The 15,533-nt window shown below is 35.7% G+C and overlaps 1 protein-coding gene across 6 annotated transcripts in view; it reads right to left on the minus strand.

Annotated features, from left to right (window-relative positions):
• SCN1A (sodium voltage-gated channel alpha subunit 1) overlaps positions 1-15,533 on the minus strand; it is a 166,850-nt gene that overhangs the window by 57,141 nt on the left and 94,176 nt on the right. For 3 of the 6 annotated variants that reach the window (XM_021076169.1, XM_021076170.1, XM_021076171.1), the window contains exons 8-16: positions 12,889-12,952; positions 11,781-11,922; positions 10,939-11,145; positions 8,647-8,931; positions 7,299-7,679; positions 5,917-6,049; positions 4,602-4,840; positions 3,109-3,282; positions 1,292-1,648 (exon numbers count right to left, since the gene is read on the minus strand). In XM_021076169.1, the coding sequence (XP_020931828.1) occupies positions 1,292-1,648; positions 3,109-3,282; positions 4,602-4,840; positions 5,917-6,049; positions 7,299-7,679; positions 8,647-8,931; positions 10,939-11,145; positions 11,781-11,922; positions 12,889-12,952 (1,982 nt within the window). The remainder of the gene's footprint in view (positions 1-1,291; positions 1,649-3,108; positions 3,283-4,601; positions 4,841-5,916; positions 6,050-7,298; positions 7,680-8,646; positions 8,932-10,938; positions 11,146-11,780; positions 11,923-12,888; positions 12,953-15,533) is intronic. The other 3 variants (XM_021076172.1, XM_021076173.1, XM_021076174.1) reach the window with 2 other exon arrangements.

Here is a 15,533-nt window from a genome sequence, read left to right on the forward strand (position 1 = left end):
TTTATCCATAGGCAGAGACATGATTTTTGTTGGTCTCAAGCTCTCCTACTTATGAAATGATTGACATTGAGTGAGCTGATCTAAGGTTCATATTATTATAAGATTGTATGATTATAAGAAACAACATTTATCATGTACTATCATGTATATATGTGTGTGTGTGTATATATATGAGTTCTAAACTAAAAATCCACTAGTGTTTAAAATTATGCATTTAAATTCACTTTATATGGATTTTTGATAAACAGATATTAAATTAGACATTAATTGAAAAATAACCGTTATTATGAGAATTGTGTGCTTAACAAAGGCATCAACATGTTTTCTTGACCTATGTATTTCCAGAGCCCACTGTTGACTAGTTAGGACAACTATTTATAAAGAATTCCTAATATTTCCATGAGACTGGAACATTAATGCACACCCCTTTGGAGTATATTATATATTTCTGTACTATTACAGTAATGTTCCAAAGGTAAAAGAGAGGGTAGATCAGTTGTTCTATTTGGGTCATCTCAGACACCATTAGCTAAACTTTGTTTTGACACAGAGCCTCTAAAAAATTGACTAACCCAGGTTAGTTCAGTCACATAGAGTGACTGAACGCTATTTACCATGAATAGGCAAGGAAAAGTTGAAATAGCTAGAAACATTTAAAGGCATACTTTTTAGTCCTATACTGGCAAGTAAGATTAAGCTCTCTCTAAATTTCTTTTTCAGACTTCTCCTTCCCTTGGATTGGAATTTGTAGGATGTTCCCAATATATCCTAGACTTGTCTTTAATATGATACTCTTGTAATTCACATAAATCTGACAAAATGATTGACAAAATGGTTGAATATAAAACTAGGGTTGGAAGTTCCCGACGTGGCTCAGTGATTAACGAATCCGATTAGGAACCATGAGGTTGTGGGTTCGATCCCTGGCCTCGCTCAGTGGGTTAAGGATCCAGTGTTGCTGAGAACTGTGGTGTAGGTCGCAGATGCAGCTCAGATCCCGCGTTGCTGTGGCTCTGGCATAGGCCGGTGGCTACAGCTCTGATTAGACCCCTAGCCTGGGAACCTCCATGTGCCACATGTGAGGCCCTAGAAAAGGCAAAATAAATAAGTAAATAAATAAAATAAAACTATAGGGTCACTGCTATATGATTGTGTTGTCAAAGTCAGACTATACATGTATTCAAGATAAGAGACTTTAAATTAATAATCATTTTTTGTTTTGACAAAATGGTCATTATTTCATTATGCTCATACTCTATTTTTGAACTACAGATCTTAAGTGGGTACATACCACCAGGTTTCCAATGACCATGACCATCATGAAGACAGTAAGGCACATGGCCTGACCGGCGACCTCCATGCAGTCCCACATGGTCTCTATCCACTCTCCACACAGCACCCGGAACACAATCAGGAAGGAGTGGAAGAAGTCATTCATGTGCCAGCGTGGGAGCTTACACTCACTGTTGATCTTGCAAACACAGTCTTTGTAGCTTTTACCAAAGAGCTGCATGCCGACCACAGCAAAAATGAAGACGATGATGGCCAACACCAAGGTTAGATTTCCCAGAGCCCCAACTGAATTGCCGATGATCTTTATTAGCATATTTAATGTTGGCCAAGATTTTGCCAACTTGAAAACTCGGAGCTGTAAAGTGAAAAAATAATATATATGATTGTGTTCAATCTTTAAAAGCATTACATATATTGATGTTTACCAAGAAATGATTAAAACTGAATCTCTTACACCATCTGTTCTGTAGATGTTATAACTATGTATGGTGATGGATATTAATTTGACTTACTGTAGCGATCATTTTGGAACATACAAATATTGAATCATTATGTTGTGCACTTGAAACCAACATAATATCAACTATACATACCTCAATAATGAAAATATATATAGCAAAAAAACACTTAAAGCTAGTGGACATCCTGGACTGCTACTGATTAAAAAATTTATAATCTACAATCTTGGATGGCGAAATATTTAAAAGAAGCAACTTCTATTCTTGTGCTTTGCTTTCCAGACTTGTAAATCCCTCTACCTCTGGACCTTAACCAATTAGAAATGACCTGGAGCCACTGCATTGTTATGGACCACTTTCCTAAGCCAAAAGCATGGAAAGCAGGTTGGCGGACTTTGTGTCTGTTCTTGTCTCTACTCCAAGACACATTTCCTAATCTACAGGGACAGAGAGCTGTGAGCAACTGTTGCACTTGATCAAACAAGAAGTAAAGGTCTTCCCTTAGGAAGCTTTGGACACCCCCCAAACCCCAGCTCCAGGGAGAATCTGATTCTTCCATATTTTAACCATGTACAGATCATTTTCCTGGAGAGTGAATTTTTAATGATTTCTTGGGGACTAACTGTCCTTAATTTGTTTTGTGAATGTGATTGTAAGGCATGCTAGGCCTGACACTAATATTAACATTGGAATTTTGATGATCTCTGCTCAAGGATACTCATTTGTCAATAGCATGCAAAGTAACATCACACTGATCTAAGTAGAGAGACATGCTGATTATTCATAATGCTCCTTTGGAACCCTGACATAGCTAGATGCACCTGCATTTAAAAACTTGGAATATTTCCCATGACTTTATAATTCTTTCCCTGAATTGGAAGGACATACATGTGAAACAGTGGACATGTTAATTAATATTGTAGATTTCACTCCTCTGATTTTGAGAAGAAGCATATTTTCCAGAGGTAGAGTTAGGAGCAGTTTCTACATGTACCTCTTGTATCTGATTGGCATCTGCCACTATTAAAATGTATTCATATTTTCAAATTACTATTAAAGTGCAAAACATTTTCATTAAAATACTTTCTTAGATCCATAAATATTAACTATAATTATCTCTAGAAACAATAATTAGTCAGAATGGTAACTAGTATATTAAATGTTACATGACTAAATTTTTTGTAATAACATTTTTTCTAAATGGGAATATTTTTCCCATTTAGGGCTGTTTTTGGCAACGCAAATATTACACAAAAACATAAAATTTTAATGGTGTGTGGTAAAACCTATGCTGCAAGAACCCTGATTGTTGGAAAGGTTTTTGTCTTTGTAGTGTTTTGTTTTATTTTTTTTTTACCAATCGAAATGAACGGAGAACTGATAATCCTTCCACGTTGGCCAGGCCAAGTTCTACCAGGCTAAGCGTTACAATAAAACCATCAAAGATATTCCAGCCTTCTTGGAAATAATAATAAGGATCCATGGCAATAATTTTCAGAAACATTTCTGCTGTAAAGATCCCAGTGAAAACCTAAGATCAAAACAAAGTTACTCTAATTCCATCAGATAATGACAAAGTAGAATGACATAATATTTGCTCTTAGAATAAAAATGTTTCTATTAGTAATGATTCTATGACTAGCTTACATGTGCATAGTAAGTTAGAGTTGATGAAAAGTTTTTATATATGTTATTTCACTTAATCCTCAATAAAAACACTATTAAACACATAATGCAGATATTACATAACTATTACTTTACCAATGAGGAAACACCATTCAGATGAGTATAATGACTTGTCCAATATCATTCGACTAGAAAATAGCAAAACTAGGATTTGAGAGCAAATCTATTTTCAGCCAGTGTATTTTCCATTACATCAAACCACATTTTACTCCAGACTTCATATAGCACAGGTACTGACAAGATTCTGCCCATCAACAGTTTTATTTATTTATAAGCTTATCCCTTTTCCCCTCATATCAGAAAGTTAACGTTATACATTTATATCTATAAGATGTGCATTATGATTATCATTATTTGTTATGCAAAAGAAAAAACTTTACTTCCATATATAAATACTAGAGCTCCAAATAATAGAAATACTAAAATTCAGCGTGCTTTACATATTTTGCTTTCCACCATCAAAAACCTTAAACTTCAAAACAAATATCATGGAAATTGCACACATTCCTTTAGAGATTTCTTCTTTCTGCAAATAAAACTTAATACTCCTAAGTTGAGTCAACAAACACTTTAATTATTTACATTTTTAAGAACAGAAGAGAAAAACTTAAGTAGAAAGCTTCACAAAAAATGGCCTTGCTAATCATATAATACATAAAATGTACTGGACATTTTTAATATTTTATGGTTTAATATAGAATAGATGAATTAAACAGTGTGCATCATACCTAGATTCTGGAACAGGAAAAACTGGAGACATTTTTAAGCTGTTAAATTATTGCTTATAATAATGATGACCAAGCAGGATAAAAAGATCTGCAATTTTATTTTAGCTTTCTACAGATAGGGAAACTGTGATAACATCACTTCAAAAAAATATGTGCTTAACCTATAAACTCCTTCTGTACTTCGAAATAGTTTTAAACATCAATATTGACTTTTCAAGTAGTACTATCCACCTGTGTCTACAGCTCTCTTTTTGTTTTTGCTTTGCTCTCAATTTTGGCTAAAAGTAGCATATAATCAGCTAGACATATTTCCCATTTTTTGGGAACCAGAAGGTAGAAACGGTGGTGGAAAAGGTTGCTAGAAGCTATTAAATGTAAATAGTTTCTCAAACAGAAAATTTGAAGACTGAACACATTTACCTTCTAATATGCTTACCAAGTTTCCTACTGTAAGCACATTATTGAAGTGGTCCGTCATGGGATAGTGCTCCATGGCCATGAAAAGAGTATTTAAGACAATACAGATGGTGATGGCCAAGTCAACAAATGGGTCCATCACAACCAGGTTGACAATATGTTTCACTTTTAACCAATATGGCGAACAGTCCCAGATTAAGAATATGTTGGAAAATTTATACCAACAGGGTGGGCATTTCTGCCTGGATTCTTCCAGTTCTAGATTAAAAACAATAAAAATAACCACCAAAAATATATTTACACACGTATTTCTTTCAGATCCACTAGACTTCTTTTCAGTGACCAATACATTTCCACTTACTAGAGTCAGCCTCTCTTGTACTTGAGTTAAAAAAAACTATAGAATTTACTTTTTAGATGCCCCCAAATATTTCTTCAGATATAAATACAGGGCAGAATTAACAAAGAATGGATTTTTCTCTTATGCATTGAATTTCTGGTTCCATACCTGACCTTAAGTAAGTGAATGGTCTTTTAAATGACGTCTTAATACGAACATGGGTTGGGGTGGTATGGTTACCGCGTGTAATCATATGTTAATGTCTAGCTATGATGACATCCTTAGGCTATAATAGAACGAGTAGAGATCAATGTGAGCCAAGAATCATCTTTTAAATTTGTTTTTATTTTGTGAGAATGATCCACTCCTGCCCCCCAATCTTGAGAATTTTTGGATGATATTGGAAGTCCTAAGTTAAGAGGAACAGAAGACAAGCTCACTGTGACTAATGGGATTAGAAACCCCTAACAGAAATGCTTTATTTTTTTTTTTTTCTTCTTGTCTTTTGAGGGCCGCATCTGTGGCATATGGAGGTTCCCAGGCTAGGGGTCTAATCGGAGCTGTTGCTGCTGGCCTGAGCCAGAGCCACAGCAATGCCAGACCTGAGCCATGTCTAGGACCTATACCACAGCTCACAGCAACGCCAGATCCTTAATCCACTGAGCGAGGCCAGGGATCAAACTCGCAACCTCATGGTTCCTAGTCGGATTCGTTTCCGCTGCACCACGATGGGAACTCCCAGAAATGCTTTATTCTGCGTTTTCAGGGAGTTGCCACACATGGGATAAAGAAAAGAGTTCCAGTATAATGGAGTTTAAGTAACTTTTTTTAAAGCTTCTAGAATATAGGAGTAGGTCTAACAAATAACTCTTAACTAAGACCTATAGTATTCTTTTTAGAACCTGTTTCCAACTCACAAACAGAAATTTGTTTCAAATGCGACAACATAAATTCAGTGAAAATAACTGAAATGGAAATGTAATTTGTTACAAACCTTCCACTGTATTTGTTAAAATGCTGGCTATACTCATTGCTCTTTGCCTTTGAGAAGGATCTTCTAGAAAGTCCATGGAAACATGGAAAGAACTTGACCTTCTCTTTCTCATATCAGTTTCAGTGGTTGTTCCCTGTAAAGACAATGCTAATATATTAAATGATTAATTTGAGTAATGTGATATGCAAACAACCAATGTGACACAGTGAATTTCATGATACACATGCATCATGCACGTTCATATTTAATTGGTGATGGCAGATATTGCTGACTTATTGTGTCATTAACCTGGAGTGTCCAAACTGTTAGCCATTTACACATACAGCAAAAGCTGAGGGTTTTTTTTACCCTCTGATTTCATAATTTTATGATACATAATGTAATTTTCATATAATTGATACATCTCATAAGAGACATATTTCATAATTATCCTTATTTCTGAACTAATGGTAAAAACCAATAACTTGAAAAATCATCTAAATGATAAGACATTTTATTTTGAGAAGGTAGCCCTTTATTTTTAAAGAAGTATAAATAATTATAACACATGTAGCTGCCATCTCATTTTCTGGACACAAGACATAGATGGTCATTGACAACACAAACTGCACGCTAAAAAAAAAAAACAACACACGCTGCATGGACAACAGTTTCATCCAGGGTACCAAAGCAATAAGTCATCTAATTCTGACTTAGTCATGCCTCATCATGCTGATATATTTCTAAGTCTAGTAAGAGGCAGCATGTGTTTAGAAATTCCTCATCTGAGTATACATTCACAAACACATAACATACCTTTGTACACAGACAATTGTTTTATCTGTCTGTATTAATAATTTATTTGTGTTTCTTCATTTTGATTAGCTTTGAGAAGACCTATATCAGCATTTTTTTTTTTAGTAAGACAAATAGGGTACTAGAAAATTTAAGGTAATAATGAAGCTATCTATTTAGGCACAGTGTTCTTAAAAATCTTCTAAGCTAAAGCAGAGTTATATTGAAGAATCTGTTGGAAAGATTTATTATACACCCTTTCCACTTAAACACAGGAATTGCTCATTTACTATTATATCAGGGCCTTAGAGAATGTCTTGCTATCTAAGTTCAGCATGGGTATATAGCAAATCCTCCAACTGGAGGCAATCATTTAGTATTGTGTCTACTTTATCTTTAGCACATTTAATAAGTAAGTGCATTCAGGTGTTATGCAGGAGAGTGGCTTTACGTTTCAGTTGGTTAGTCTATTAAAGATATACAAGATGCAGGTGCATTCACAGCTTGACCAACCAGGAATCATTCTCAATGGGTTCCATTCTGTAGAAACACTGGCTGGTGCAGCAATAATGGGCCAGCCATGCCTGAGCTATTTAAAACTTCCTTACATTGTCATCAGTAGCTGGCTTATCTATTATCACCTCTGGCAGAAGCTGTCCAACAGGCGATGTAGGAACCGAAGGTCCACCAACCAAGGAAACCACACCATTGCAATCCACGGTGCTGTGCATCTTCCCATTGGCAGGAAACACGGCTAACATCCGGGACGACCTGCTGGTCTGACTTAGGTTACTGTTGCGTCGCTCTCCATGCCGTCGGGGCACAAATAGGGAGTCTCTGCGGCTCTCGTTATCCTCAAAGGTGCTGTGCTCATCATCAGCAAAGTCATTCTCTGATCCCACATCCTTTGCTCGCCCTCTGAAGCTGAAAAGGCTTGTTCTGCTATTTCGCCTTGGAGAAAATAAGGAGCCACGGATGCTCAACAGAGACTAAAAGTTTGAAACCAAAAATAAATAAATAAATAAAATCATATTAGTATGGCCATTTGGAATGTGCTTTTAATTTGTAAGATTTAGTTGATGGAGATTTCATTGTTCATAACACAATGTGACTCATTCCTTTTGCTAAACATAACTCATTTTATGTATATTCAGATTAAGTTAAAAATTAGTGTTATATAGGTTTCCGGTCCTTGAGATTAATGACTGGAGAGATAGACTGTAACTTAAAGATATTGAAAACCCAAGTCCCAAACTGACATTTTTCAAGTTCAAAAGCAGACATCTTTAGCACCTTGCTATGGACATTGAAAACACCCAATAAGTATTGGCAACATGACCATAACAAAGGCACATGTGTTTCTCTTGTAGTTTCCTTTAGAGAAATTCCAATAATTTTCACAAATTATTTTAGTCCGTCTTTATAAAATCACTTTAAAATTAATCATTATTTCCATCATATCCATAAAGCACGGTAGTGCAGGAACGTGAAGTTAAGTTTTCTGAAATTCAGAGTGATGTGTTTTTTGATAAAGTAGACCATAACAAATATTTTCAGAAGCATGCATGGTGGTGTATAAAGAAGTTGGGGTTTAAAAAAATGTAAAATAACCAAATAAACATTACTCATCAGTTATCCAAATTTTTATTCCCTGTTAAAAAGGCTGCAAACCAGAAAGACGAAATGTCATTAGTTACAACAAATTCTACCAGAGTTTCGAGTGAGAATCCAGATTAAGGCAGGGCAGTGTTTTCGCAACTACTCCAAGCTGGAGATTTACATGTATGAAAAGTAAAACTGTCTCATAACTTTACGTAGAAAGTTTAAGTTTGCATATAATAAACATAGCAGTCAATTCAGCTGATAAAAATTCCTAAATTGTATATAATTCTCCCTCTCTCTTTAAGGGATCTAATTCCCTGCCACCCCACATCATTTAACTCAGCAGTGCCATACCTGGTGTGGGGAGGAGTACCTCTTTTCATATGTCAACCGATTCCCTTCGATGGAGAAGCGAAACCCTTTCCTCCTGATGCTGTCTTCAGATTCAGATTTATGGAAATCATCATCATCTTTCTCTTCTCCACCAGATTGCTCTTTCTGTTTTCTTTTCTTTCTCCGATTTCTTCTTTCCTTGGCACTCTTGGAACTCAACTTGGAGGTTTCAGATGAGCTGTCTGAGAGCCCACCCGCTGCACTAGGTTCTCTGGAATGCTCTGAGGCAGTTACAGCTGCTGCCTGCTACAGTGAGGAGAAAGGGTTTTAGCGTGCCACTTGAGAAGGCTTCGCCTTAAAAAAAAAAAGGCTCAAGTATTTACATAGCATTTCAAAAATAATTTAGCTGACTCCAGCTCATCTTACAGAGAAGAAACCCTGCAACCATAAGAGGGAATTTTTTTTCTTTCCACCCAATAAAGGGTTTTCAAGTCATTTGGTTTTCTCTGTGCTAATATTTATTATGTTTGTATTATGCTTTACAGACCATATATTCAAAAGGATCAATCAGATATCAACAAGATAAATTTCACAGTACTTTTGGGATGTGATTTACTCAAAAAATTGGTATTTAATTAGCAATGTTTTTTCTTCCCTAAAGAAAAAAAAACTAAACTGGAACATGAAAGAAAAACTGATGAGATACTTGGGTCATATCCAAACATAGGAGGAATGAGATAAAGAGCTGAGGTTCTCTTTCCATTTATTGAAAGAAGGTTGTTTAATACCCCCCAAATATTATCAAATTTATGGAAGGTGATAAAATCCCTTCCTCACTCCCCCACAATACTCAACCCAGAATACTGGAGAAAGGAGAGTCAATGGTTTCTACTCAGCAAGACAAGACATTCAATTCTCCAAATACCATCCCCAGCTTCTTCAGGCCAGGGCCAGTTCTTATTGGCCACATTGTCATGGAATGAAAAACAGTGCTTTTTGACTACAACTTGTACTAGCACTAGGTTGGCACTTTTTGATTATTATCATTAGTCCAAAAGTGTCCTCAATACAGACTTACTAATAAATTAATATTCCTCAAACAACTTTATTCTATAGCAAAGACATGGAGTTTCAATGCTAAACAGAAAGAGTGAGGAAAGATGGAAGTGACAGGAGGGACATTTATTTCATTGTATGGTGAGTACTGACACCTTATTATAAGAACACAATTCTTAGGTTACTTGATCTCCACAAAATTGATGACTTTCATATGCTTATTTGATATGGTTATATCAGATAATATTATATTATTTGGTCACTTCCTCATTTATATAAGAAAGGTAATTAAGCAACCACATTAAAAGGCAATAGAGTTTTGGTTAAAGTGGTTAAAGAAAGTAATAGACAATATTCCAAGAACCAGATGAATATATATATATATTTTTTTATATATATATATATTTTTTTTGGTCTTTTTGCCATTTTCTTGGGCTGCTCCCACAGCATATGGAGGTTCCCAGGCTAGGGGTCCAATCGGAGCTGTAGCCGCTGGCCTACACCAGAGCCACAGCAACACGGGGTCCTTAACCCACTGAGCGAGGCCAGGGATCAAACCTGCAACCTCATGGTTCCTAGTCGGATACATTAATCACTGAGCCATGATGGGAACTCCTGAATATATTTTTATATAATATCCAATATATTTTTTCCTAACAAAAGATGGTTTCTTAGGATTTTCTTTTAATGCCAGTTTATGCCTTCAGTAAAAGTTTCTCACTTGAGAAGACTCACAAAATCACATTTTTTCCCTTGTTGCCTAAAAATTCTAAAATGATTGAAATAGCCTGAACACATTCTCTTGTGGTCAATACTGTAAAAATGTTAGAATAATTGGAGTTACCACTGTGGAGCAATGAGATTGGCAGCATCTTGGGACCACTGGGACATGGGTTTGATCCCTAGTCCGGCACAGTGGGTTAAGGATCTGGCGTTGTTCCAGCTGAGTCTTAGGTCAAGACTGTGGCTTGGATCTGATCCCTGGCCTGGAAACTCCATATGCCATGGGGCAGCCAAAAATGGAAACAACAACAACAACAACAAAAACCTTAGAATAATTAAGTGATCTATAGATGACCAAAATATAGACATCCTTACTAATTCTCCATGTTCCCACCTTCTCTTAAGTACAAAAAATTACTTATCACTTTCTCTTCAGTATTTCTATAACAATCGAAACAATAAAAAAAGGATTGTACCATGAGACAGAAGATGTTTGACCTGGTGACTTTACCTGAGCTGATTTGGTGAATTTACCTGAGCTGCCTCCTGTTGCTTTTTAAGCTGTTCAAGCATCTGCTGAAATTCAGCCTCTTTCTGTTCAGCCTCTTCCAAGGTGGCCTGATTCTGTTCCTCATAGGCCATGGCCACCACAGCCAGGATCAAATTTATTAGATAGAATGAGCCCAAGAAAATGACCAGCACAAAAAATATCATGTATGTTTTTCCAGCAGCACGTAATGTCTGTAAATAAGAACATCAGCATAATTTTTTCAACATTATTTCATTAACTGACTTAATTCACTAACTGACTTTATTAACAACTTACTGTGTGTGTTACAGGACTCTGGTATAAATAACACTTATGATGGTCACCTTCCCTCTTATTTTGTTGACTGTCACATATTCACATTCTGATCTACAGGAAGGAATTCTTAGATTTACCAGAAATAAAGGAAACTAAAATAAAATACCACGGAGATCTCCATCAAAGAGCTGAGCCTTTGAATAAAGTCAAGGAAGAAGGCAAAGTTATCTTTCTACACCTGCTTATTCATTTTCATCATCTGCCACCTGAAGGGTAATACTTGACAGGTGTAAATGCAGTTGAAGGGAAGATGTGCCTTCTGTTTAGGAGGAGTTGTGTCTGGGTAGGATGGGAAATAGGTTTTGAGCCAAGGGAAAATGAGAGAGCACTGCTATGCCTGGTATCGCTATGCTTATTATGTTATAACCAATAGGATAAAGAAACTCAAACTTTCTGACTTCAAGTCCTACTCTTTCCATTATATTATGGTGTGGTTTGGATTTCATGACTCAACTGGGTTTTTTTTATATACTTTTAGTTAAAGGGGGTATGTGTCTCTTCAGATTCTCACCAGTTGGTAAAGATTTTCCCAGAAGTCTTGAGTCATCAGTCGAAACAGGGACAAAAAAGCCCAACTGAAGGTATCAAAGCTTGTGTAGCCATAATTGGGATTTCTGCCAGCTTTCACACACATGTATCCTTCTGGACATTGGCTGTAAATGGGGCAAAAGAAAGTATTATAAGGAGTCCCACTGTCTTTTTATTCTGGGAGCATACTAAGCTTATAATATTATCTAGTAGGGAAGATCTGCACGTTTAAGGGGTAGAGGTATAATAAATAAGTAACTAATACACTTCCTAACTTTTGATTTAATATAATTTTACTAGCCACTTGATGTCATCGTTAAAATATTGTATAGCATTTATAGTAATATTTTACAAAATTATTTTCTTTTTACTTTTTATTTTTCTTATTATTTTATTTTTTAGGGTCACACCCATGGCATATGGAAGTTCCCAGGCTAGGGTCAAATTGGAGTTATAGCTCCCAGCCTATGCCACAGTCACAGCCATAGCCACGTCAGATCCCATCTGCATCTGCAACCTACACCACTGCTCATGGCAACACCAGATCATTGAGCAAGGTCAGGGAGCGAACCTGTATCCTCATGGATACTAGTCGGGTTCATTACCACTGAAACACAATGGGAACTCCCCAAAAGTATTTTATGTTACTAATTAGTGTGTTAACATATGTCTGGAGTTTCTGTTGTGGCTCAGCAGGTTAAGAACCTGACATAGTGTCTGTGAGGATGTGAGTTCAATCCCTGGCCTTGCTTAGTGGGTTAAGGATCCACTAAGCATTGCTGCAAGCTGTGGCATAGGCCTCAGATACAGTTCTGATTAGCCCCCTAGCCAGGGAACTTCCATAAGCCACGAGTGCGGTCATAAAAAGAAAAAAAGGAAAAAACCATAGACCTAGTTCATTTTACTTCCATGGATGTTCCACAGTCAACTCATAGCTCACATACACTCACTTAGGGGAAACGGTGTTAGAGCTACAGCATTCCTTCCGGTTTTATGAAACATGAAAGCTTGCCTAATATTTCAGTAATACCTCACCTTATAAAATAACCTTAATTATAGTGAATGAGTATGAATAAAGTTAGTTGGCTTACCCTGCATCTGAGCTATTTCCACACAGTAGTGCATCTGGAAAACCCTCCAGAAAATAATGATATCCTGTTTAGGGGAAAAAAAGTCATATGATGAACATTCGCATGACATTGCAAAGTGAAAATAATATCAGGCCCTATGCTTAGGGTTCATTGAATAATTTTCAATACATTATGTAATTTATGCAAGCATCAAGTTTTTCTCCCTCCAAATACTAGCTATAATATTAAGAGGATTGGATCTTTACTTAATAGTACAAAGCATTTTTTTCTTTATGAATGTAAAGAAAACCATAGATTTTCTAACCATAGGTACTAACATAATATTTTAAATGGTATAAAAGATTTCCCACATTCTTCATGAAAAATAAAAATTTAATTCTGTAAAAATAGCTAAGAATGACAGGGATTGGATTTCCCATTGTGGCTCAGTGCTTAACGAATCCAACTAAGAACCATGAGGTTTCAGGTTTGATCCCTGGCCTTGCTCAGTGGATTAAGGATCCGGTGTTGCCATGAGCTATGGTGTAGGTCATAGACGTAGCTCGGATCCTGCGTTGCTGTGGCTGTGGCATAGGCTGGCAGCTACAGCTCCGATTTGACCCCTAACCTGGGAACCTCCATATGCTGTGGGTATGGCCCTAGAAAAGAAAAAAAAAAAAAAAGGATGACAGGGATTTATTTCCTTTCTCAAAATAGCCACATATGGAGTTTCTGCTGTAGCACAATGGGTTAAGGATCCTGCGTTGCTGCAGCTGTGGTGTAGCTTGCAGATGCAGCTCAGATTTGATCCCTGGCCCAGAAACTTTCATATGCTGCACATGCGACCAAAAAAAAGAAAAAAAAAAGCCACATATTTCAAAATAAAGGGATTTTTAACTTTTCTGAATGGTCTTCTGCATTTTTTAATACCTTATAAATGGCAAATAATTAACTATAATTTACATTCCACCAACTTACAGAATATATTATACGCAACTTAGAGTAAAAGATGCATAAAACATGTCAACTCCTAAAACAAATGAAATAAGGAGTAATTTAAAATATTAAAGTTAAATTAATTATTATAGGAGAATATTACATTATCTTAAAGTTTTTTGTCTTTGGTAAATTCCTTAGATTCTTTCAATGTCCTGTTGAAGTGTCACTTCTGCGAATTATTCCTTGATACCTTTCCTCTACTTTCTTCCCACTAAAGATTGGCAGAGTTAAGAACACCTCTCACTGTGCTACCAGTAACATATGTATACTTCCATTATTACTACGTTTACTATCTTATACTATAATTATTTGTTCATAAATACTGTTCCTCCTTGAAAAACTCTAATCATTAATTATTTCCATATTATTAGTGTTTGGGACCTGTTAACCTTTCAGTAAAGTTTATTGAATAATAAGTAAAGGGATGACAAAAAGAGAAATATATGGAATTAAAGAGCTATTTTATGCAAAGGATAATTCTGAATTTTGTAAGAAATATTTACTAGATGCTAAATTTTCTGAGAAATTTATTCTATGCATAGTTATATAAGAGGTACAAAAATGCATAATGGGAAATATTTTCATTTCCAACGTCTTTGCTTCTTTGAACACAGGAAAATTAAGATATAATTTTTAACTTTAACATTTAAACAATGTGTAAGGAATATGATAGTTTCTGCACATGCTTTTGATATCAAGGACTTATAAGTGAAGTTTTATCCATTAAACTCAGTGATCTAAAAGTTTAACCTGAAGAAAATAAAACTTTTAGTCATGTTTATCTTTAATAAATTTAACTTTCTATTACTTTCAAAAACAAAAAATTTTATTTATTTTTGCATTTAGTTTAAAATACTCTTTTATCAACACATGGGAAATACTATTTCCCAATATTATTAGGGAAATGATAAAAAAAAGATTTCTAGAGCTAAAAATAGCCTCAGTTATTCTTGATTCATTTTACTTTGAATGTAAGAAAAATGGAGTCTTTAAATCTTCCCTAGAGTGAAAAATTCCTGACATCCTCATCATCAGTTTCTTGATCTTATATTTAAAAAAAAATAAGATTTCAAGGAGTTGGTGACAGCAGTGGTTTTATAGGCATCATATGAAGTGAATAAGGGACACTCGTGTTTTTTTCTTAAACAAGGCATTTTTCTTAATCCCAGCAATTCACAACTATTTGCAAATTATTTGTTGGCAAGGCCCAAATATCATGGGAGAGTTCATCTGTATCAACCAAGATATTTTTCAGATCTATAACTATAAAAAGACCCCCATTCGTTTTTTTAATACTATTATTACTTTAAGAATTACCAAACCACCAGTAACCTCTATGACTAATCCTATTTATTCCACATAACCAGTCACTAAGGCTTTCTTTCTTTGATTTTTTTTCCCCAAGTATTATTCATCACCTTAAAATAAAATACAGTTATATTTGGAGTTCCCATTGTGGTGCAGCAGAAACAAATCTGACTAGTAACCAAGAGGTTGCGGGTTCAATCCCTGGCCTCTCTCAGCGGGTTAAGGATCCAGTGTTGCTTTGAGATGTGGTGTAGGTCACAGACACAGCTCAGATCCTGCATTGCTGTGGCTCTTGTGTAGTCTGGCAGCTGTAACTCTGATTCAGCCCCTAGCCTGGGAACCTCCATGTGCTGCAGGTG

Source organism: Sus scrofa, chromosome 15 (genome assembly GCF_000003025.6).
Source record: "Sus scrofa isolate TJ Tabasco breed Duroc chromosome 15, Sscrofa11.1, whole genome shotgun sequence".
NCBI lineage: Eukaryota > Metazoa > Chordata > Mammalia > Artiodactyla > Suidae > Sus > Sus scrofa.